The sequence below is a fragment of the Hemiscyllium ocellatum genome, chromosome 42, assembly GCF_020745735.1.
Source record: "Hemiscyllium ocellatum isolate sHemOce1 chromosome 42, sHemOce1.pat.X.cur, whole genome shotgun sequence".
Taxonomy (NCBI): Eukaryota; Metazoa; Chordata; class Chondrichthyes; order Orectolobiformes; family Hemiscylliidae; genus Hemiscyllium; species Hemiscyllium ocellatum.
The window spans coordinates 15,167,064-15,192,463 of NC_083442.1; the positions used below are offsets into that span (position 1 = coordinate 15,167,064).

Consider the following 25,400-nt stretch of genomic DNA (forward strand, 5'->3'; position numbering starts at 1 on the left):
ACCAAATGGGTTTCAACATTGTATAATGACCCCAAAGCAGCTGTTATTACTAATGGGTTAAGATCGGATGGCTTCAGTGTGGGTAGGGGCTGCCGTCAAGGATGTCCTCTCTCACCATTGTTGTTTACACTGATAATCGAACCATTAGCAGAAGCCATCCGGACTGATCCTAATATAACGGCCCCGAGGATTGGTACAGGTAAACACAAAATTACCCTCTATGCAGATGACGTTCTCTTATTCCTCAGTAATCCTTTAATGTCAGTGCCTCGTCTAATTCAAGTTATTAATACATTTAGTGCATTCTCAGGCTATAAAATTAATTTTTCAAAATCGGAAGCCATGCCAATGGGTGGTCTGGCTATGATACCCCACTTAATGGACGGATCCCCTTTTCCCTTCCGTTGGTCCCTGGAGGGCTTCTTATATTTAGGTATTTTTATCACGCCAGTATTTGATCAGCTGTATAGGGCTAATTTTGTACAATTAATGGAAAGGATAAGGCAGGACCTCCAGCGATGGAGAGACCTTCCGACTTCCTGGCTAGGGAGAATAGCATTAATTAAAATGAATGTTCTGCCCCATCTCTTATATCCTATGAGAATGCTCCCGCTGATGCTGCCAAGGCTAGCCCTACGTAAATTATATGGCTGGTTGGGCTCCTTTATTTGGAACCATAGACGGCTCCTTATTAAGCTGAAGAAGCTACAGCTTCCACAGGCAAGGGGAGGACGACTTCCCAGACTTTAGGAAATATCAGTTAAGCTCCCTACTAAGTTACATAGCTGATTGGGTTTCATCTGATCCACAATCAATTTGGCTGGATATCGAAGCCTCCCAAGTGAAATACCCACTTATTAACCTTTTATTTTCAGATAAGAGGAAAATCATTACAGACCACTGTAAAAATCCCATAATATTAAACACAATTAAGGCCTGGAATATAATGCGGCAAAATGAGGGTAACTCACATAAAACATCCCCCCATGCACCAATAGTAGGCGCATGGGGATTCCAACGGGGATTACAGATGCCACCTTTAAACTCTGGAGATCCAGGGGCATCTCATGCTTAGGGGACCTATTTAAAGATGGGATCCTGATGTCCTTTGAGCAGCTGCGTCTGAAATTCGGAATACCTAATGGGGATCTCTTTCGATACTTCCAAGTTCGAGATTATATACAGAGGAAGACTACATTAATAGATAGTCTTTATAAATCAGACAGAGAACGTAATGTCTTACGACCAGCGGGGGCATCCTCCGTTAGTACTATATACTATTTGCTACATGATGCAGTCTCAGGAGACATGGATGACCTGCTTAAAACATGGGAGCAGGACTTGGGGCTAGAAATCTGAGGATATGTGGAATGACATTTGGGAAAATGCTAGAAGAATTGCTATCTGTAACAGAACTCAGGCTATCCAACTAAAGATACTTCATAGGGCCCATATAGCTCCGGCTCGACTGGCAAAATTTAAGGCAGGAGCATCTCCAATGTGTCCCAAATGCAAAATAGAGGTGGGTACTCTTGTACATTGTCTGTGGACTTGTCAGAAAATCCGCAGATACTGGACTAAAGTGGCAAATACCCTGACAGAAATTTTAGGAACGGAAATTAGGGTGGACCCTGTATCTCTCCTTTTGGGCTTTTCGAACCTCTCATCTCTGGATATGCATGGGAAGAGACTATTTTCTATTCTCTCTTTCTGTGCAAGGAAAAATATTTTGGTGAACTGGGTGGCTGAGGGTCCCCCGGACTTTCAAATTGGCACAGATTAATTATGGAATATATCCCCCTTGACTTCCTCACAAATATGGTGCACCGAAAGACTGAATTATTTTATAAAATATGGCAGCCCTTTTTGAATTATATAAATGCAGATATTTCGGCTATCCTAACAAGGGCTTTTATTTAGTGAAGATTTCAGACCGGGCTGCTCCGGGGCCCCTTGGGAGAGGAATCCTGCGCGAATACGGGTTTTATTATATTTGATGTTTATACATTCCGAGCATGTAAGAGACTTAGGTATACACTCTGGTTAGTTATAGGTTAGATTAGTAGAAAGTTGAGGTTTTTTTTTCTTTCTTTTTTCGTTTCTTTTTTTTCTCTTTTTGTTTTCTTTCTTTCTCTTTTCTTTGTTAAATTATGACTATTGTATATATGATTTAATTGTACATCAATGTTTGTATTTGAGAGTTTTGTTTATTTTTGTAAATTTGCAAAAATGTTAAATTTCAATAAAAATATCTACAAAAAAAAAACAGTGGAGCAATGGAAATCAAGGAAGTGTAAGAGGTGAAAATTGGAGGAAGTGTGTTCTGGGAAGGTTTTAAGCTACAGGAGATTACAGGGATAGGGAGGAACTGAAGTTATGAAAGCAAGGAGGCCAATATATTTTTAAAATATTTCAAGATTAGAAACTAACACAGTTCAGCCAGCACAGCTATTGTCAAACAAGAGTTTCAAAGAGTTTGTACCCTATTTAATCTGTTTGTTTAGCACAACCTATTCTACAGCTTCCACCTACAGGAAGCAGATTCAGACAAACCTCCTATTAGTAAAACAAAGGGCTGCGGATGCTGGAGATCAGAAGCATACAAAGACAGAAACTGTTGGGAGAAACACAGCAGGTCTGGCAACATCTGTGGAACAAGAAATAGAGTTAATGTTCTCAGTCCAGTGACCATTTGACTTTCTCTAGTTTTTCTGTTTTTGTGTGTTTCAAATCAATAGACCTGTAATCAATTCCCTCACAGTTCAGCAGAATTCCAAGACTGGTTGATGATGGGAAAGGCATGCGTGAATGAGGAGTTTTCCCTTTTAACTGGTATTTAACTCGTCCTTAAGCCACTGACTTTAGCCTTGATGCACATCTACAATTTGCCTCCGTTGTTTAATATTAGGAGGAGCTTGCAGGTGTAACACAATCTTGGGGACAAAAAGAAATTGGCAAATGCCAGAAACGTGAAAGAACCACAGAATTAACCGGAAATGAGTAGCAGGTCAATCAGAACAAGATATACAGGCTGATACTGGGGATGCAACCTGGAAGAGGCAGGTAATTTTATAAGATTGGATAGGCAAGGCTAACATCCGCTGGGGTTTAGAAGAAGCAACTTAGTTAAAACATACAAGATCCTGAAGGGTCCTGAACAAGATGGATGTGGAGAGAGTGCTTCATCTTGTTGGAATATTTAGAACTAGGGGGTCACTGTTTCAAAGTAAGGCATCATGCATTTAAGACAGAGATTAGACTATTTATTTCTGACCCCTCCCATAAAGGATGGACAATCTTTGGCACTCTGCTTCCATTGCTTTTTTGAGAAAGAGTCCTTGAACATTTCTAAGGCAACGGTAGATAGATCCTTATTAAGCAAGAAGGTGAAAGGTATAAAGGGTAAGAGAGAATATTGAGTAATCAGAATAGCCAGGATCTTATTAAACAGCGGAGCAGGCTCAAGGAGCTGAGCTATCTACTCCTGCTCCCAGTTCGGATGCAAACTTTTCATTCAAATGTGAACATTCCTGATTTAAGTTACAGTCTGAATGAGGAAACAACCTTATAGTTAATTGGCAGATTGGGCAATTCTGATGGGACTCAAATCTCCGGTCACTACAACCTAACACATAACTTTGCACCGCACACCTCTATTGATCTCCTGCACAGCATAAATAAATGGTTTAAGGAGGCAGAACACATGCTGCTTTAAGAGAATCCAAATTTTATCCACTGACCTGCAGCGGTCCCTCCTTGGAGCATTTTAGACAGCCCACAGCAAACCGACTGTCCTGTATCACTAATTCTACAGGGACACATCCACACAGGTCCAGGTATCCCATTATGTCTGAGTGCTCATGAACTACACTGGGCTGGAACGCTACGCTGATGTCTGTGTTACATTTCTCACAGCTTACATATGAAGGGCACTTCTGTGACACAGTAAATTGTGAACCAACTTTGCACCTTTAAGAATAAAGTGAACAAATAGTTAGGCCTAGAAAATTACTTATTAGTCCATAAGTTCTACATCCTCACCCTTAGCAATGTAAACACAGCAGGCATACAGGAATCAATGAGAAATGAATCCACATGCAAGGTAATCTCATTTAAAGAAAGGTTAAACCTTTAAACACTTCTGCAAAGCTGCCGTCATTTACAAAACAGATCAACCCACGGCCATAGTAGATGATGTTTATGGACTGAAATCTGGGATGAATTTGAAATAATTAACCCAACAGGAAGACCCAAAAATGGAGTCCTTCCTGAAAACTGTACCTAGGCTGACAGTTTGGATCTGTCACAATTATGAGGTTGCTAAAAACTACCCAAGTAAGAAGCCCTAACAACTGAAATGAGATTTCTAGAAAATAATATGAACATGCCCAACTTAGAATAAAAGGAGGCACTGCAGGAGGTTGAGATTCAGAGGTAATACAAAAACATTTCTAGTAAATTTCAATGCATTAGTTCCAATGTGAATGGAATAATTCTACAATGCTCTCAAATACTACGCACATGGGTTTAAAATGAGGTGGGGGGGGGGAAAAGAGTATAAAGGAAATCTGCGAGGAAATTTTTTTTTAGAAGCAGATATGTTAGCAAAGTTTAAGGGTAATTTAGATAGACACTTGAACAAACATGAAATAGAGGGATACAGACCTTGTGCAGTCAGATTGGATTAATTTAGAATGGTATCGTGGTTGGCACAGACAGAGTGGGCTGAAGGGCCTACTCCTGTGAAGAGCTGTACTATGTTCTGTGACAGTCTCCAGTCTAACAAGCAAGTCTAAATGTGTGAGACTTCTGAGGCATGTGCAATAAAACACAGTTCATCTTAAAAGACTGCCATATGTTTTTCTCAAATGCATTGTTTGGGTTACTTTGGTACTACCATCAGTGTGCGGAAATGTTACACTACTCCCAATGTAAGCAGAATAGATCAGACATGCATCTCTGCAATTATATATCCGTTTCTTTTAGAAAAAAAGTATTCATAAGTAACAGGAATGAATGGATCTTTGCAAAAATGTTCAAACGAGGTCTTGAGGCAGTGTGTAAATGAGAAGAAAATTGGAGCTTTACCAAAGGGTGAGACTTAAAAGGAAACGCGAACTAATGGTGGTGACCCAGAAAACGCGGACTAATGGTGGCGACCCAGGAAACGCGAACTAATGGTGGCGACCCAGGAAACGCGGACTAACGGTGGCGACCCAGGAAACGCGGACTAATGGTAGTGACCCAGGAAACGCGGACTAATGGTGGCGACCCAGGAAACGCGGACTAATTGTAGTGACCCAGGAAACACGGACTAATGGTGGTGACCCAGGAAACGCGGACTAATGGTGGCGACCCAGGAAACGCGGACTAATGGTGGTGATCCAGGAAACACGGACTAATGGTGGCGACCCAGGAAACGAAGACTAATGGTGGCGACCCAGGAAACGCGGACTAATGGTGGCGACCCAGGAAACGCGGACTAATGGTAGTGACCCAGGAAACGCGGACTAATGGTGGCGACCCAGGAAACGCGGACTAATTGTAGTGACCCAGGAAACACGGACTAATGGTGGTGACCCAGGAAACGCGGACTAATGGTGGCGACCCAGGAAACGCGGACTAATGGTGGTGATCCAGGAAACACGGACTAATGGTGGCGACCCAGGAAACGAAGACTAATGGCGGCAACCCAGGAAAAGGTGGGGGGGGGGGGGGGGGGGGGGGGGGGGGGGGCAGGGGGCTTCTGGTGAAAACTGTGATCAGAGGGCTATGTCTTGATTGGTTCAGCAAAGGACCATTTTTCCTGTGCCAGCCCGAAGTGTCTCGAGTGCTAGCTAGTTGTACATCATGATGGTTAGAAACCTCCTGAGGCCTCTTGTGGTGCAAGAGTTTCCCTACCTTAGAGCCAGGAGCCCTGGGTTCATGTGCAATGACACATGTGAACAAGGAGCTTAGAAAATACCTACACTGAAACGTCCTTACACAGGCAGGTCAATGTACTCATACATTCAGTATCTAGCAGCACTCCCTAATCACAAAATCAAAAACACTCAGTAATCCAAAAGCATTTGCACATTCTTGGGTTTCACATGATCATTTTAACAACAAAACCATGATGACAGCTGGAGATCAATAACCCCCTTCAGTGCTGATCTGTTTTGCTAAATTAGAAAATTTCCACAGTGGCCAATTTGATAGGCAATTGATACTCAACAGTAACTGGTCAGAGTAGAACTGACATCTGCACAGCTTTCTTCTCAACCTGACAGACGAGATTATCCTGGATCCTGTACATGACATTACCCAAATAGCTGAGCGATCTTGATCATGAATCAGCAACCCAGAGAGTGCAAGCTCAAATCTTCTGTCAGAAGTCACGCAACATCAGGTTATAGTCCAACAGGTTTATTTGCTCTGGAAGCTTGTTATTTCAAATAAAGCTGTTGGACTATAACCTGGAGTTCTGTGACGGCTGATTTTGTCCACCCCATTTCAACACCTCCACACCATGGCCAACCCTCTGCGGCATATAAGGAATTTAACTTCAAGACACGGGATAATTGACTGGCATAATAATTATATAAGCTACTGGCTTGGTTTAAAATCTCAACTAAGCTCAGGGAGATACATCCCCCTGGTCTAGCCTACACATGACTCCAGACCCAGTTGAATCAATGCCCACACTACAAAAACAAATCGCAAAAGTTTAGATCTGCACCGAGCAGTCCACAGGTAAATGTCATCCAAATCTTACACTCGACTGATATAACTGCTTCAAGCATATTATGACAATAAAAAACCTTCAGTAATGAAGGCGACTTTATTAATATAATACGATTTATTAAGGCTCCTTAGACAGCACCTTCCAAACCTGTGACCTCTACCATTTAGAAGGACAAGGGCAGCAAATACATGGAACACTACCACTTGCAAGTTCCCCTCCAAACCACTTATCACCCTGACTTGGAAATATATCACTGCTCCTCCACTGTTGCTGAGTCAAAATACTGGAATTCCCTCCCTAACGGCATTGTGGGCCATCCTACAGCACACAGACTGCAGCAGTTCAAGGAGGCAGCACATGACCACCTTCTCCAGATGGCATGGTGACTCATTGGTTAGCCCTGCTTCCTCACTAAGCCTCACAATTCCAGCCTCAGGCAACTGTCTGAGTGGAGTTTACATGTTCTCCGTGTATGTGGGAGTTTCTTCCTGGAGCTCCGGTTTCCTCCCACAGTCCAAAGATGTGCAGTTTAGGTAGACCGGCCACGCTAAATTGCCCATAGTGTTCAGGAATGTGCAGGTTAGGTACATGAGTCAGGTGTAAATGTCAGGTAATTGGGTAGGGGAATGGGTCTGGGTCGGTTACTCTTTGGCGGGTCGGTGTGGACTTGTTGGGCCGAGGACCTGTTTCCACACTGTAGGGATTCTACAATTAACTACGGATGGGCAATAAACGTCAGCCCAGATCGTGGGACCTACATCCCATTAAAAGAATAAAAAAAGGAAAGTTATGCAAGAAGTTTTATGAATAATGGGTTAACTTGAGAAATGTGCCTAATTTTGGGCACCCCACACTTTAGGAAGGATGGCAAGTCTTTGGAGAGAGTACAGAGATCTACCAGAATGTAACAGCGCAATGGACTTGTGTGAGGAGGCTGGGGAAGGTGAGATTGCTCTTCTTCAACAGACAAAATTAAAATGGAGAAGTATTCAAATATGATAACTTATCATGAAGGAAATATGGCAGAATCCTGAGGGGATATTTCAGATTTTGGAATGCATTAATTGACAAGAGCAGTGCAAGTAGATTAGAAATTCGTTCAAATAGAAATTGAATAAATATTTGAAAAAATGTATTTATAGGATCATGGAAAAGAGCACAGGAGATGGGGCTAACTGGATAGCAATCACTGACCATGACAAGAAGATTATTCAGCTTCTGTTCTGTATGATGCTACGTTAATCTCAGCTCTTCCCAGAATCCTTAAAGTGGCCTTGAAACAGTGGATGTAATGGTGGGCATCTTTCAAGTAGCCCCTTTACAGGGTACAGAGAAAGCAGGAAATTACAGACTGGTTAGCCAGACATTGGCAGGCGGGAGAATGCTTAAATCTATTATAAAAGATTAATAGCAGAATTCTTGGAAGAGAATGATGAAATTGTACAGTGTCAGCGCTGATTTCCAAAGGGGAAGCTGTGTTTGACAAGTCTGCTGGAGTCTTTTAAGAATGTAGTTTGTAAAGTGAATAGGGGGGTTCCAGTAAATGTGGTTTACTTGGTCTTTCAAGATTAGCAAAATTAAAGCGTATGGGATTGGGGGCATGTTTAGAGAACTGTTTGGCAGACAGGAAACAAAGATTTGGACTAAGTCGGTCATTTTCAAAGCGCCAGGCAGTGATTAGTGGGGTACTGCAGGGATCAGCGCTTGGATCACAGTTATTCACAACATACATAATGACTGAGAGGAAACAAAATGTTATATCTCCACACGTGGAAACAACACAAAGCTGGGTGGGAGGAATAACAGCAGAAGATGCAGAGATGCTTCAATGTGGTTTGGACATATTGAGTGAGTTAGCAAACACATGGCAGATTCAGTATAATGTGGATAAATATGATATATCCACTTAGGTAGCAAAAACAGAAATGCAGATTACCTGAATAGTGAGACTAGGGAAAAAGGGGAGATGCAATGAGTGTCCTCGTACACCAGTCACAAAGCCCGCACAATGTATGAAGACAGAACTGGATCAATGAGGACGATATTCACTGGAGTTTAGGAAATTTTAAAGAAATTGATAGAATTCTGACAGGACTAGTCAGGATAAAGGCATGAAGGATATTCCGTGTGACTGAGGAGTCCAGAAGCAGGGGTAACAGTAGGCCATTTAGGAGTGAAATGAGGAGAAATTTCTTCATCTAGAGTGAGGCATCTGTAGAATTCTCTGTCACTGAAAACAGTTGAGTCCGAAACATTTTTTTTAGGGCTAGAGATCAGAGGATGTGGGGAGAAAATGGGAACAGGTTACTGAGTTGGTTGATCAGCATGATCATATTGAAAACCACAACAGGCTCGATGGGCTGAATGGCCTACTCCTACTCTCTACGTTTCCAAGCTATGCTGAGCCAGCACAACGAAAGGAGTTGAAACCTGCACTGAACATATATGATCTTGTTAAATGGTGGAGCAGGGTTGAGGGTCTAAAGGCCTAGTCCTGCCCTTATTACTTATGTTTTTGTGTCACTAGGACATTGTGTTGACACTACTGTTCTAATTACTTAACATGGACACACATCGTGGATTAATCGTACCTGCTGCACTTCAGCGACACAGTGATCTGCTGGGCTGACAGTGTTGCCGTCTCTTCCCCCAGCTCTAGGCCAACAAGCCGCATGGCGGTGCCCTTACATGGGATCGAAGGGTCACCAGATGGCGAGCCAGTCCTCGAACAATCATCTTCCTCCTCACTGGTGCTGATCTCACTCCCTGTGCCACTCATTTCAGGGCTTTCCGATTCTGCCACCTTGACCTCCTGCAGCTTCTGGGACAACTCCTCACTGGCATCCTCCTTCCGAGGACCTGCAGGTGTCTCGGTTGTTTGCGAAGCTACTGCACCAGGTAAACGTGCTCGTAGCTGCTGGTAGGGAACAATGTGTATCCCAGCTCTCTCTGCGTCTAATTCCCGCTTTATCTGGAAAGTGCAAAGGAAAATTAAGTTTAATCAGAGTTAGAATGGGAAATAACATAATTTGTGCACAGTAAGATTCCACAAGCAGCAAATTAGTCATCTTCTGCGATTGGCCAACACGCTGGGGAGAACTCCCTTACTCTTCTTTGAAATGTTGCCATGGGATCTTTCTCTACGCAGGAAAAACTTAACAAGCAATCTGAAGGACAGCACCTCCATCAGCATAGCAACTCCTCAGTCTGACCCCTCACACGGCTTTGATTTGGTGCTCACATCTCAAGAGTGGAACTTGAGCTCATGATGTTTTGGCACAAGAGGCGAGAATGGTACTGATGACACTGAAATAATATTGTTATGATGATTGTTATTATTATTATTTGGAAACATGGGTTCTAAATTTAACAGAACCATGTATAGCTTCAAGCTTAATTTAGATTTCCATATTGTGCATGTTAAGGAGTGACATCATTTTAGTTTCAATTTGGATTTGAACACGGTGAAAGGTTGTCTGAAAAATTGTTTAAACGATGCTTTTAAACAAAACACCTTGAGGTGAATAGTTCAATGCTTTAGACAAAGAGGGGTAGCGGAGGGAAAGAAATTGGGCTGTCGCCTAGCAACAGGGTGTTCATGACACATGGAGACAGAGAATGAACCACATTTCCTTTTAGAAAGCAAGGGAGAAACATAGAGAAGGTCACTGAACCGGCAGCTTCTTTCAGAGAGAGAAGCACGTCATTCAGACAGAAACAGACAGGAAGAGCAGTAGCACAGTTGAGCAATTTCCAAAACAGTTAGGACAGAAGAAAAGAAGTTCTGACCAGCTTGGGGGTAAAAGCTCCAGAAACAATACACCTTAGGATGTCAGAGAGAAAAAGCATTCTGCAAGGCTACTAAATTAAGAACTGAAAATGTGTTGCTGGAAAAGCGCAGGTCAGGCAGCATCCAAGGAACAGAAGAATCGACGTTTCGGGCCTACTAAATTAAGAAACAAATTAGCTGTTTTAACAGTTTATTTAAGGGTCTCATGAAAGGACATTAACTAAGGAAACATCAATACCCATGCCCACTGGACAGGATGATCCTTCAATGAGCTTTAAGTATCTTTGAAGTGTTACTTTTAATTTCTGATATTTGTTCATAAGATAACTTCAATTAGTTGTTATATAGTGGAAAACCATTGCTTTTTCCTCTTACTTATAATAAACTGTAATGTTTTAATATATTCAGCAACTGACCACCATCATAAACAAATTACAAATTGAAAATCCTCTGGTCTATTAAGCTAGACTTCATTTTGGCATCTGACTTTTTCAGTATTACCTCAGCTTAGAACATAATAATATTGGTCCTTTGAATTTTTAAAACTTTAGGGGAAACGAACGGGAAAGTAATCCCACTCAATGCCCACTGAAGTTTCTACTTGATGGCGCAGAATCTAGTCAAAGCTAGGCACAATATTGCAGTGCACGACATTACTATGATTGAACGGGTAGATTTGTTTTACCTGTCTAGCTCCCTCGGTGAACAGCTTCTCCATGTTGCGGTCCAGCCACCGCAAGTATGGACGAAACAGCAGCTCCAACTTCCCCATCAACCGGTTGGTGGCATGCTTTGCCCGTAGCCACTCCTCTGAGGCCGTACACACATGCCTGAATTAAACAGGAGAGTGATCTTACTGATGTAAAGTTACAAGACAGAGTTCAGAAACAGGAAATAACAGAATGACAACATATAACCTGAGTTACAAAATAGGCCTCACAGCACTAGAGACCTGGGTTTGATTCCTGCCTTGGGTGAATATCTGTGTGGAGGTTGCACATTCTCCCCGTGTCTGTGTGGGTTCCCTCTGGGTGCTCGGGTTTCCTCCCACAATCCGAAGATGTGCAGGTTAGGGTGGATTGATCATGCTAATTGCCGATAGTGTTAGGTGCATTAGTCAGGGGTACAAATAGGATGGGGGAATGGGCCTGGATGGATCAGTCTTTAGAAGGTCGGTGTGGACTTGTTGGGCCAAAGGGCCTGTTCCCATACTGTAGTGAATCTAATCTAATCTAAAAAAAAAATCAGATTTAAACTCTATTCTCTTCACTCTTCTGGGAAGGCACAGGTGAGTGAGGGAGAAGTGACAGATTTACTTTACTGTTCATCCTATTAGTACTTTTCTGTCTCCACATTATCCTCCTGATTTGGGAGAGAGATGTTGCAACTCAATAAAACACCAGGGACGCCTCAAACTGGGATGAGTTTCCAGAATGGGTTTTACTGATCTCCAGGAGCTCCAGCCAGATGTTGAAGTACAAATCAAGGCACAGTTCTTTTCCTTGACTGTAGCTTTATTGATAGGACGTGGCCTTATAGACTCTCCATCTACTACTGTAGTGTTCCGGCAATCTCTTAGGGTTCCCAATCCATAATCAAGGAATTTTTTAAAATGTCATTTAGGAAATGTAGATCTTCAGAGTCAAGAGACTGCCTTGTCATTTGCTAAATTTAAGGAGACCTATCTGCTATTTTGTGCATGGAGGGGACAGTCCTTTGGTAATGTACAGCACTGTGTGTTAAATCAAATGAATTCTATCTAACAGCAGACTACTGCAGATGCTGGAACTGTGAGGAAAGAACAAAACCAAACAACTGACGGAAAAACTCAGCAAATCAAGCAGCATTTGTGGAGAGAAACAGAGGTAACATTTCAGACCAGTGACATTTTATCACATTGTCCATTGCCTGTGTACTTTTAACAACTTTACCAATGCACCATTACACAGCCCTTTGATTATTGATTAATGAGAGCTAGGCACAGGAGGCAGTCATCTCCAAATGTCTTCAGAGTTACACTAGAACCTAACAACACTGGGATGTTTTTCACCTTACCATCAGTACTAACAGCTAGTAATATTACTGAAGGAGAAAATGACAATTCACACCTAACTGAAGGAGAGTATACCAAATGAGTTACTTACATCCTTACAATCCCTCTTACATTGAAGATTGAACAGGAACACCTCTCCACTGCTACATACTTAAACCATGAAACTACAGGCCTGCAAAGTAACACTGAATTTGATAACTAAAATGCCCAATTACTCTTCTCAGTAACTATGGGATATGAGCTGATGCCCATACCCTGACTTCCTTGTTATTCTGAGAGAGAAACCAAATGGAATCCTGGACAAAGGGAGAGGCAATCAGGATCCCTGAGCCATAGACACAGATGGAATAGCACTGTGCGAGAGTAGGTTGTGGGCGCAGAGGACAAAGAAAGGGAGAAAAATCTCCCAGATGCAAAGGTTCATATTCAGCACAATACATTGCACAGAATTCAGTGCTGCCAAATCTTCTGCTGTTACACAATTAAATATATTGCTTTCATTCCTGTATGTCGATTCCCAGCCCAAGTTTTGAATCAATCATATGGGTTCAATTTCAACTGATCTTTGAAGACAGTGAAAATTTAGACACAGTGAACACCCAGTCAACGTCATTATGCCAGGTGGGAGAGTTCACCTTTTCCTCGACTTCCTTTCTTACCTTCCCATAGACACTGGTAGATCCTGATCCTCAGGGATTTCCACAGTGAACACCTTAGAATAAGAGAAAAACACAAAGGTTCACGTATCGAAGTGAGACAGATGGGAAAACTAACATTTATTAGGGATACTACTTCTCATTCACGCAGTATGAAATATCAGTGGAGAAACACTTCAGTATCTGGGATTTTCCAGAGCCACTTGCTACGCATACAGGTTATAAGTCAGAACTCAACACTGGTTGACATCAAGCAATTTCTCACAATGCACCATAACAGCCTTTAACTTATGGTGTTCCCCTTCCATTTCCTGTATCAGATGCATTCTGATCCAGACTGGTGAGTTGGTGTCAGTTATTGACAAGGATATTGTTACAAACATAGGAATTGGGGGGCTGGGAATAGATCTTCGGCCATCTGTCTTTCCACCCATTTGTCTATTGCCTAGACAAGGGAAAAAGTTGTTCAATTTAGGCCAGAACTTCTAAAAGTGAGAATGAGGACTCCCAGTGAGGTCACAAGCTCCAACTGGCAATTGTCACAGGCCGCACACACACAGAGGCGCGTACACACGCACAAACACAACATCCCAACTGTCCAAACATAAGATTAGTCAAAGAATACACTTTAAGGTGCGCCTCAAAGGACTTGATAGAGAAGTGGAGAGTCAGACCATTCGAGAGGGTGGAATTCCAGAGCTCAGAAGCTAGTAATTGATAGAATGGCCATCAATAATGGAGTGATGAAAACTGGGGAAACAAATATACGAATTAGGGGGATACAGGCCATATGGTCCTTCAAGCCTGCTTTGCCATTCACTGAGATCACAGTTGACCTGATGTGCAACAGATTGGAACTGGAGAAGTTCAGAGTGCTGTGGAGATGGGAGAAATGCACAAAGTTAGTGCGCAGGGAGGCCATGAATTGTTTTGAAAAGTGAGATGTTACCACAGCTGTAATTTTAACGTATGTGTGTTTTTGGTTGCCAACTGTGAATTCTAACTTGACGACCTCTTTTTGCCCATTTGCACGGTCAACATGGAGCACATTGACAGCACGGGAAGAGAATTAAGACACCAGCATTAACCAGAGGAATGCAGCTGTCTAATTGCTGTCACAACCTTATTTTAAAACCTCTTCGGTCAGATTGAAACCAATCAGCTGATTGGTTCTCTCTTACTCACCCCATACACATGCAATACTTGTGCAAACTAGTTAAAGCACTGACATCGAACAAAGAAACAATTGTGCAGGGAGGATTATTACCTCTTACCTCCAAAGGGTATTCATCTGGGAAGCAGATCTGAATATCCATCTCCTTCAAATCAAAGGGCTGCAACAGATAAAGACAAACAAGAACCAGGTTTTACAATGTCAGGTAAGTAACAAAATCAACAGATGACAGCATTTCAGAGAAGGTGGGGGCATCTGGGTGATGATGGGGAAATTCTAGATTTAGTGAAGAGTCAGAGTAAAGCTGAAGTGGTTTTAGAAGAGTGTTACAGAGGGCGAGGATTTCAAAGTGGAGGTCCTGAGTAGCAATGATGCAGTCGAGAGAGTAAGGTGACTCAGGAGAGTGGGCAAGTGTGAACTGAAGATGGATGTTTGGAGAAAAAGCCCTTGAAGAGGAGGCTGCAGCTGCAAAGTGAAATAACAACAAGGAGCGAGCGGTTGGGACAAGAACAAAACAGGTGGGGCAGGGGTTATGGTAGAGAGGAAGTGGAACTGAAAGGAAATAGATGACCAAATGTGGGTTTTTTTTAAAGAAGTGGGAGACGGTGTATGGGAAGGGGAATCTTGGACTGTGGAGATTATGAGAAGTAAGAGCCTGATCAAAGAGAATACTGGAACTCAACGTTCAGCAGCAGACAGGGCGAGTAAGAGGTGAGGTAACATTTGAAGAGTAGGATGGTGTCACTGATAAGGAACGAGAGCTCAATGGAGGGCTTAGGTTTTACACAAGCAACCTCCAGGCCAGGCAAGGAGCCACAGACCTCACCGAAATCAGCATGAAGTTTTAGCAGCTGGCAGAAAGTTACTAACACCAGTGTCCTGTACTGTTGGTGCATTAGTGTCATTAAGAGTTGGCACCTCAATAATAAAAGGGAGAGTACTCAAAGTGCTGGAGACACTTTAGACAGGGCCATGAATATACAGACGGTGAACTGAAACTTAAACACAGAGCTGGAACATTTAGGAGCCATCATCCAAAACTGTAAAAAGCTTGAAGGAGATCAATGTTCAAAGCCAAGCCCAGAAACTTCTGGCTAATCAGTTTAACCTTGAAGAGGGGAAGATGATAGAAATCAGGATTCTGAACTAAACTAATAGTCTCAGTGAACAAATGCAGGTTAGTTAAAAATAGCCAGCTTGGATTTGATAAGACAAAATTGTGTTTAACATTTTTGATGAGGTAAGAGAGGGCTGATGAAGGTTACAATGTCACTGTGACATACCTGGCACTTCCAGAAGGTACTTGAAGTGCCATATGATAGACTTGTGAGGCAAAACTTTAAAGTTTGTGCGAAGATTTGTAGCTCGGGTGCTCGTTGTTGTGGTTCTGTTCACCGAGCTGGGAATTTTCGTTTCGTCCCCTGTCTAGGTGACATCCTCAGTGCTTGGGAGACTCCTGTGATCTTTCCTCCAGCATTTATAGTGGTTTGTATCTGCCGCTTCCGGTTGTCAGTTCCACCTGTTTGCTGCAGTGGCCGGTATATTGGGTCCAAGTCTTTGTGCTTATTGATTGAATCAGTGGATGAGTGCCATGCCTCTAGGAATTCCCTGGCTGTTCTCTGTTTGTTTTGTCCTATAATAGTGTTTAATCAACTGATTCAATCAATAAGCACATCGACCTGGACCCAATATACCGGCCACTGCAGCGGACAGGTGGAACCGACAACTGGAAGCGGCAGATACAAACCACTATAAATGCTGGAGGAAAGATCACAGAAGCGCTTCACAGGAGGCTCCCAAGCACTGAGGATGTCACCTAGACAGGGGACAAAATGTCTGCAACACAAATTCCCAGCTCGGCGAACAGAACCACAGCAAAACTTTAACTTATGGAATAAAAGGGACCTTGGAATGCTGGATATGAAATCGGTTAAGTGACAGGAAACAGAGTACAGATGAATGTTTTGTTTTGGATGCAGGAATGTTTGTAGTGCAGTACTCCTGGGTCAGTTTTAGCAGCCCTGTTGTTCCTGGTATATTATGTAAATGTGGTTGTAGGTTACTTGTCCAAGTTAGTGGGTGGCCATGAAAATGTTTCCTTACCCCGTGGCCTCCATGAAGTGTTGTTCTACTTCGCTTGGTATTTATGTGCCCCGGTCTGTTAAGGTGGGTGGTTTCACTTCCAGTTTCCCTTTGCAGTGATTTGTATATGGGACCCATGTCAACATGCTTATCGATGGCATTGCGGGTTCAAAACCAAGTTTCTAAGAATTTCCTTGCACACCTCTGTTCAGCTTGTCCTAGGATGATTATGTTGTCCCAGATTGCTGATTCTCTGTCTGCGTGTACTGAGATGAAGGAGAATTGGTTGTGCTGTTCTGCTAATGTCGGTGTATCCGGATTGCTAGTTTTCATCCAGTCTGGTCGATGTAGTGTTTGTAGACAGGCAGGAGGCTGGACGAGTCAGGAGTGTGGTGCTGGATGAACACAGCAAGCCAGGCTGTATCAGAGGGTGCAGAAATCGATGTTTTGGGTATAACCTTTCTTCAGAGCCACTGTAACCTGAAAAAGGGTTGCCCCTAAATGTCAGCTTCTGCGCCTCCTAATGCTCCTGCATGCGTTCTTCCAGTCTCTTGACTGCAGTCATTGCATGGAATTTTGTTCCTAATGTTGGTCCAGCATGTTATAGGTATGGGGTCTTTCATTCTTGTGAGTAGTTGGCGTAGTGTGGCTGTGTGTAAGTGTGCTGTCGTGATTCCTAGTGGTCATGACTGGCTGATATTTCTTAAATGTTCTTGATAAAGGGTGGGATGACCAGCGTATTGGGGCCCTTTTGGTGTTGTTTATCCAATAGGCATCGGGGGGATGAAGCTGGTGGGTGATCCACTGTTTGTGAAGGCCTTGTATAGGTGTTCTGCCTCATTCCTGCATAGTTCTGGTGTGTTGAAGTGTGTAGAAGTTCATTTAAATACACAGCTAACACATTGAGGTGGTTGCTGTTGTAGTTCAGGATGGCCTTCCTTTATAGGAGAAAGTGAGGACTGCAGATGCTGGAGATCAGAGCTGAAAATGGGCTCATGCCCGAAACATCGATTCTCCTACTCTTTGGATGCTGCCTGACCTGCTGCGCTTTTCCAGCAACACATTTTCAGCTCTGGTCTTCCTTTATACTTTGATTATAATTCTCCATTGATGCTTCGTTCTACCATGACATTACATCAGCCAGAGTGGCAATCCGGATACATGGACACCAACTAGCAGCAATCCTCCGTCATCTCAGTACACACAGTAAAAAAGGACTAGCAACTTGACTGGGACAACGTAATCATCCTAGGACAAGCTGAAAAGAGACAATCAGGAAAATTCTTAGAAGCCTGGTTTTCAACCCGCATGTTGAGATGGATCCCATATACAAACCACTGCAAAGGGAAACTGGAAGTGATACCTTAACAGACCAGGGCATATAAATATCGAGCAGAGTAGAACAACAACACTTCAAGGAGGTCACACTGGTGATGTTACCTAGCATAGTGAGAAAACATTTTCATGACAGCTCACCAGCTGAGAGGTAACCTTTGACAGAACCTATGTACGTATACCAAAAACCCAAGAAACAATTTCAAAATTCGCAGAGGATTCAAAACTTAAAATATTGCGAACCATGCAAATGATAATGTGGAAAATCAAAGGATACAAGAGAGGTGGAGGAATGGGCAGACAAGCAGTGAATGTAATTTAATGCCAACAAGTGTGAACGATTCATGTTGGTGAGAAAAATACAAGGAGACAGTACAAAATACAATTCTAAAAGGGGTGAAGGAACAGAGGGACCTGGCGATACATATGCAGAGATCTTTGAAGGTGGCAGGGTAGCTGCAAACCCTGGAAAATAATGCATTCAGGATCTTAGACTGGGGACAGAGTGCAAAAGCAAGGAAATGATAAACATGTATAAAACACTGAAATAAATGAAAAATACTACAAATCTGAAACAAAATAAATAAACGTGCAGAAATACATGACAGGTTTGGCAGCTATGGAGATAGGAAAGAGTTAATGTATCATTAAAGGGTCCAGTATCAACTGCCATTCCAAAATCAAGTGAAACTGGACTCAAACTGTTGACTCTGTTTCTCTGCACAGAGGGTGCCAGACCTGCTGAGATTCCCCAGCTTTTTCTGTTTTCACTTCTCGATAAAACACTGGCTTGGTCTCAACTGGAGAACCTTGACTAGTTCTGGGCACCGCACTTTAGGAAGGAATCAAACACATTAATGTGTGTGTGGAAAAGATTCGTAAGATTCATTCCAGGAATGTAGGACCCCATTTATGGAGAGAAACTCCTTTGTGAAAAGGATAGAGGAGATTTGATAGAAATGTTCAAAGTCATGAGGGGTCTGCACAGAGTAGAAACATTTACCATTGGTAGAAGAATTGAGGGCCAGCAAGCACAGGTTTAAGGAAAGTATCAAAAGTAACAAGTGTTTAAAGTCTGGAATGATCTGTTTGAGAGCATATTGAAGGAGGAGTCAATCGAAACTTTCAAAAAGGGAACCGAGTCATCATCTGAAAAAGGGAAAATACGCAGGGTGACAGGGACGAAATCTGGAACTAAACTGAAGTGGACTAATTTTGCAGAGAGCCAGCACAGTCACAATGAGCGAATGGTCCCATTCTGCATCGTATCTAATCATTTTCTGAGACACATGGGCTCCAGTTGTATGGCCTGATGGCAGACTGGAAGCCAAATTAGAGGGAGTGGTGAAAGGGACTTGGTGGCAACATGATCCACCTGAGTCCTCTGCAGTAAAGTGTCAAGTTACAATCTGGGGAATAGTTGGCCATCTGTGCTGAATTATTTGATCGGAATTGGGACAAAGGTAGAGCCACTGCAAGCAATACTGTTCCCTTGGTGGTGGCAGCAGCGATGGCAGTGGTGAGTAGGGGTAAACCAGGAAAGATCAAGGAAAAGGAACACTTTACATGAGCCATGATCACTCCACAGACTGCCAATACCTAATGCTGAAGGTCCCACTGGGAAAGAGAGGGAGGGCAGTGATGTAATCTTATAATCCATAGCCTATTGGCTTCAAAGGCCATCAGGATCACGAATGGATTTTAAATTTAATGAATAAAATCTGCAACTGAAAGCTAGTCTCCATGATGGTGACTGTGAAACACATCATCAATTGTGCCTCAGCTCACTTGATTCAGGAATATCCTTTAACATAGGAATCCTGCTGTCATTATAGAAAGAGATAAAATTATGAAGGCAATAGATAAAATTGAAGCAGGGAGGTTGTTTCCACTGGCAAGTGAAACCAAAACTAGGGGACATAGCCTCAAAATAAGGGGGAGCAGCTCGAAGAAGAGCATTTTCACCCAAAGGGTTGTGAATCTGTGGAATTCCCTGCCTGGTTGAGGCGACTTCATTGAATGGCTTTAAGACAAAGACAGATTGTTTTTGAACGGTAAAGGAATTAAGGGTTAAGTGGATGAATAAGTGAAGTGAGTCCACAAAAAAATTATCAGCCCTGACAGCCACATGGCCTACTCCTGCCCCTATTTCATATGTTCTTACCCAGTCTGAGAGACACAAGACTCTTAGCAATGGAGCTGACTTTAAATTGCCCTCTGTTGACCAAACAGGCCACTCAATTAAAGGGTGACTGGAGACAGGCACCAAGTGCTGGCCATGCCAATTATGTCCTCATCCAACGAAAGAAGATGGAAAGAAATACCCAAAGTGGAACTGTGCCCAAACACGGGAAAGGCTCTTAAACATGAGGACGGGAAACCAGAATGGGTGACGAGTTGACTTTGTGTTTTGTTGCAGTGTCAGATTCTTGGGCAGCACTGCAGCAATCCATAAGATTGACTCCATCAATGTGGGGCTGATCAGGTTCTATTTCCTTCTCTTTGCTTCATCTCACCTGTCTCTTTAACCCAACAAGAAACAATGCCTCAACATCCCACTCACCAAAGTTATAGTTATTACCCTGTATCTATTACAATTTGGAAGACAGAATTCAAAATTCTGATACTCTTGTGTGGAAATCTGCTTCATGATTTCACCCCCAAAATTTTACATTGCATCTCCTTGCACTCGATTCCTCTGCCCGAGGAAATTCCTTCCTCTCTACTGATATTATGAATCATTTGATCATCATGTAACCCTAGTGTCATTCTGATGAATCTTTACAATATCCCATTAGTCCTCCTGATAGGTAGCAACCAGAACTGAAGACAGTCGAAGCTTTATCAGAACCTTGTAACAGCTGAAACATCACTGTGTCTATCCTTTGAATTCCTGACTTAATTTTAGAAACCTGCTCCCAGTGACAAGGTTGTAATGCTGTTGGAAACATGGTTAGGAATATGCAAACAGAGAAGGGACAAGGAACTTATGGAAGAGTTCTGTGAAAGCCAACACCCGAACTGGATGGGCAGAATGGCCATTTTCTGAGTCAAAAAGTGTGGCACTGGAAAAGTAAAGTTTCAGGCATAAGTCCTTCATCAGGAATGTGGCTTATGCCCGAAATGTCGACACTCCTGCTCCTCGGATGCTGCCTGACCGGCTGTGCTTTTCCAGCACCACACATTTTGACTCTGATCTCCAGCATCTGCAGTCCTCACTTTCGCCTGGCCAATTTCTGAGCTGTATGTTACAAACTGAAGTGGATGACTAACAGGGGATGTACAAGAAACAGAAAAATTGCTGATAGGGTGAAATGAAGTATGAGAAAGCTCATGAAGCAAAGAAACACCAGCAAGGAGCAAAAATCGCTGGAGATATCCAGCAGGTCTGGTAGCATCAGTGGAGAGCGAAGCAGAGTTAACGTTTCAAGTTCAGAAACCGTTCTTCAGAACTGGCCTCAATGTTAACCGTCTCTCTCTCTCTCTCTCCACAGATGATTAGATCAGATTAGATTCCCTACAATATGGAAACAGGCCATTTGCCCAACAAGTCCACACTTACCCACCTAAAAGTAACCCACCCAGATCGATTCCCCTACCCTATATTTACCCTTGACCTATGCACCTAACACTATGAGCAATTTAGTATGGCCAATTCACCCGACCTGCACATCTTTGGACTGTGGGAGGAAACTGGACTACCTGGAGTAAACCCATGCAGACACTGGGAGAATGTGCAAACTCCATACAGACAATCGGTTGAGGTTGGAATCGAACCCAGGTCTCTGGCGCTGTGAGGCAGCAGTGCTAACCACTGAGCCACCATGCTGCCCAGATGCTGCCTGAGCTGCTTAGTTTCTCCAGAAATTTCTGTTTTTGTTTAAGATTTCCAGCATCTGCGGTACTTTGTTTCAGTGCCAGCAAGGGGCAGCTTGTGCGCTGTACACTCCATGCTGAAACTTGTCAGACATTTTACCTGCTCATTCTGACAGTATAGGAGCTTTTTACTTGCCTGTCCCTCCCCCAAGGCACCAGAACCTACCCATTCTGGATCTGTGGGCTCCACCACGATGCGGTAATATGTCTGCTTCCCACTTTCACTCTCCTGAATAATCAGCCGCTCCTTGGGGAAGCGCTTCATCAGCTGGCTGATCTCGGTCTCCCGTAATTGCCGGGCAACTTCCTGGGTCAGCTCTGTCAGCTTGACCTCATCCTTGACCACAGCAGGGCGGGGGACTGGCGGACGGATTAGTGGGCCCACTGGCCGAGGGCTGATCCGGGCAGCTTCGGGCCCCACGCAGTCCCGCAGAGGGGGCTGCTTCTCCGGGTGCCAGAAACGGCAGCGTTCTTCCATCGCGCAGTAACCAGACAGGTAGTAGCGGCACGGCCTCTTAGGCCGCTCTCGGGGTCCCAGCATCTTGGGTGGCCCAGTTCGGAGCCGGCCCAGATCCTCTGCAGGCTTAGTGGGACTCTCCATGCTGCCCTGGCACTGGGAGGTGTCATCAGCGTTGCCATCATCGTGGTTTGCAGGTACACTGGGGCTCACCTGCGGTTCCAGGTACTCATGCAGAAACCGGCATCTCCGTCCAAACTGGCAGTACCTCCCACGGGAATAAAAGCGGCAGACGGGGGGGTACGGATTCGCATTTCTAGGTTTTGATTGAGATGTGCCAAAGGTCCTGGTCTTCTCTGTACTGTCGCTGGTCTTGGTTTCAGCTGCTGAGCTGGGATCTACCTCCATTCTGGGTTCTGGGGGGGTAAAAACAGCACCTGAGGTCAGTGGGGAGTAACAGCTACAAGAATGTATGGGTCAGGGTACAGGGTCAGGCGTGGGCTCAGGAAGACAACTGGCCCAACATCCTCTGATTTCCTTCAATGAGCAGGAACTGGTTAGATTTCTGATAAGCAAGGGGACACAGGACTATTGAGTAATCGGAACAGGCATGACCTTATCAAGCAGCACAGCAGGCTCAAGGAAGCCTACTCCTAATTAAAATGTTCACACGGAACAAGTATGAGACAGTGACATTGCAGTCACGTTACTGGGTTGATAAGCCAAGTCTGTGGTAAATGTTGTGAGGACATTGAGGTTAGGAAATCTGCTTTATTGACCTAATCTGGCCTCAGAGGAGCGCAAGTGACTCTTAAACACCTTCTGAAGTGTATTAGTAAACTACTCAACTGGTAATTAGGGTAGGACAACAAATACCGGACCCACCAGCAACAAGTACAGCACATGAAAAATGAAAGATAAAAGGTTACTGGAAACATTTTACACAAAGCTTGCACAACCTGCAAACTATTTATGATTGCTCACTATATAAGTTAAACTTTGGAATATGGATTGTGAAATGTGTGAATTGCCATGGCGTGATATGGATGATTTTCAACAACCATAACCAGTTTTACACAAACCCTTAGGGTAACTTGACCAAAATGACAGGAGGGTTTTATGGGATCTGCAACCAGTATATTTTGGGGGGAGGGGAGGGTGGAGAGAGACCCACAACCTTCAGACTGAAATATTCTAGCTGGATGCCAACATAATACTGAGAGCCAGCTCACCAGTCTCCACAGAACTCTCTCACAATCTGGACTAAGTTACAGAGTCATTCAGCAGCCCAATGTCTATGCCAACAAACAGACACCAAACTACAATAATCTCAATTACCTGCACTTAGTCCATAGCCTACGATGCCCTGGCATTTTTAGTGTTTATTCAAATGCTTCTTGAGAATTGATATTGTACCTGTTTCCACTACCCTCCCAAGAAGCACGTAACATATTTCACCCACTGGTAACTTTGTAAAAAAACATCTTGCTCCAATTGTACACGTCCTACCATCCATTAAACACAGGTACATGGAGGCACAGTTTACTGCACACTTGGCAATAACTGATAAGCAGCACTTTTATTGACAAATGTTCAAGGTCATTAAAACTTCAGAACACACTGTTGCACAATTGATGCCCACACTTTGCAGTTTCAAAGCATTCAGTTTTTGCCAAGTTTTTTTGGGGGTAGAGATTCTCATTTTGACAACTTCCAAGTTTGAACTGAGGACCTTATGCAGCGGCTGTGACCTACGTCTGGGTCAGAAAATCTGGATTCAAGCGCCACCTGAGCAAAAGTTGTGCCATAACATATTCAAACAGACTGATTATATTTTTTTCCAGACATTACGCATTAAGGAGTTCACATCGTGACTTAAGAAACCCTTCATCCATGAGCCCAAATCAGAAAAAAGGATGGACTTTGAATAGTTTCATAGAGCACGTATTGAAAGAAATCTCCTGTCAGTAGACCCCACAAGGTCTGCTTGAATTCCTTTCAGGCAACTCCCTCACTGACCCCAGACGAATAACATCCCTGATCCCTGGACCAATAATCTGGTCCACATTCCCCCAGCTCAATGACCCAACTCTCCCCCTCTAGACCTCCAACCCAGTGCTCCAAACACCCCCAGCAAAGTGAGCCAAGCCCCCTCAGCTCAGTGATCCAACCCTCCCCCTCTGCTGAGTGACCCAATCTACCCCCCTCCCCTCAGACTCCCTACTCACCGACCTCAAGCCCCAGCTCAGTGACCCAACAAACCCCTCCAAACTCCCAGCTCTGAACCACCTCCCCACCCGCTCCGAGAATACCCCAGGTGAGTGACAGAACTCTCCACCCGAGGGCCCTAGCTCAGTGACCCCCCATACCACCCCTCCGAGACCACCAGCTCTTGTGGTCTTCCCTCTTCCCCCAACCCAAGGACCTGACACCCCTCCCCTCTTGATTCCTGACGAAGAGCTTTTGCCCGAAACGTCGATTTACCTGCTTCTCGGACGCTGCCTGACCGGCTGTGCTTTTCCAGCACCCACTCTAATCTTGACACCCGCCCCCCCACCCCCTCCTCACCCAAGCCCCCACCTCCTCCCCGGGAGAGGCCTCAGGCTTCACACTTTCCCGCCCCCTCCCCGCTCTACTTTAACACGAATTCACCATCCGAACTCCCTCCCTCGGCGATTCCTGTTCGAAGCGATTCGCGTCGAGTCACCGATACGCAGCCGCCAATTACCTGCCAGAGTCGGAACCATAAAAGGGACGGACCCGCTCTCACCTCAAACCCTTCCGCAGGCCAGCCAGGGCGCCTGCGCACTAGCGGAGCCCGCCTCCGGCCAGCCAGGGCGCCTGCGCACCAGTGGATCTCACTGCCAGCTAAGGCGCCTGCGCACCAGTGACTCTCACTGCCAGCCAAGGCGTCTGCCCACCAGCGGGTCTCCCTGCCAGCCAAGGCGTCTGCGCACTAGTGGCGCCTGCGCACCAGTGGGTCTCACTGCCAGCCAAGGCGTCTGCGCGTTAGCGTCACCTGCGCACCAGTCGGGCTCACCGCCAGCCAAAGCGCCTGCGCACTCGCGGTGTTCCCTGCCAGCCAAGGCGCCTGCGCAGTCTCACCAAGCACTGCCTAATGGTGAAGATACTGATCAAGGGCTTATGTCTGAAACGTCGACTCTCCTGCTCCTTGGATGCTGTGCTTTTCTAGCAACACATTTTTAAGCTTTAATATCTATTGATGATTATCTGATCATCATGACCAATG

General features: G+C 44.2%; 1 protein-coding gene across 3 annotated transcripts in view; it reads right to left on the reverse strand.

Moving 5' to 3' along the window:
- Positions 1–24,993, reverse strand: part of si:dkey-24l11.2 (uncharacterized protein LOC100034462 homolog) — a 50,578-nt gene extending 25,585 nt beyond the window's left edge. The window contains exons 1-7 of one of the 3 annotated variants that reach the window (XM_060853635.1): positions 24,921–24,993; positions 21,860–22,566; positions 14,501–14,560; positions 13,230–13,282; positions 11,203–11,347; positions 9,319–9,698; positions 3,741–3,969 (exon numbers count right to left, since the gene is read on the reverse strand). In XM_060853635.1, coding sequence (XP_060709618.1) covers positions 3,741–3,969; positions 9,319–9,698; positions 11,203–11,347; positions 13,230–13,282; positions 14,501–14,560; positions 21,860–22,558 — 1,566 coding nt within the window. In that variant the 5' untranslated portion in view covers positions 22,559–22,566; positions 24,921–24,993. Of the gene's footprint in view, positions 1–3,740; positions 3,970–9,318; positions 9,699–11,202; positions 11,348–13,229; positions 13,283–14,500; positions 14,561–21,859; positions 22,567–24,634; positions 24,672–24,878 lie in introns of those variants that run through there. The other 2 variants (XM_060853634.1, XM_060853636.1) reach the window with 2 other exon arrangements.
- Positions 24,994–25,400: the final 407 nt, after the last annotated feature.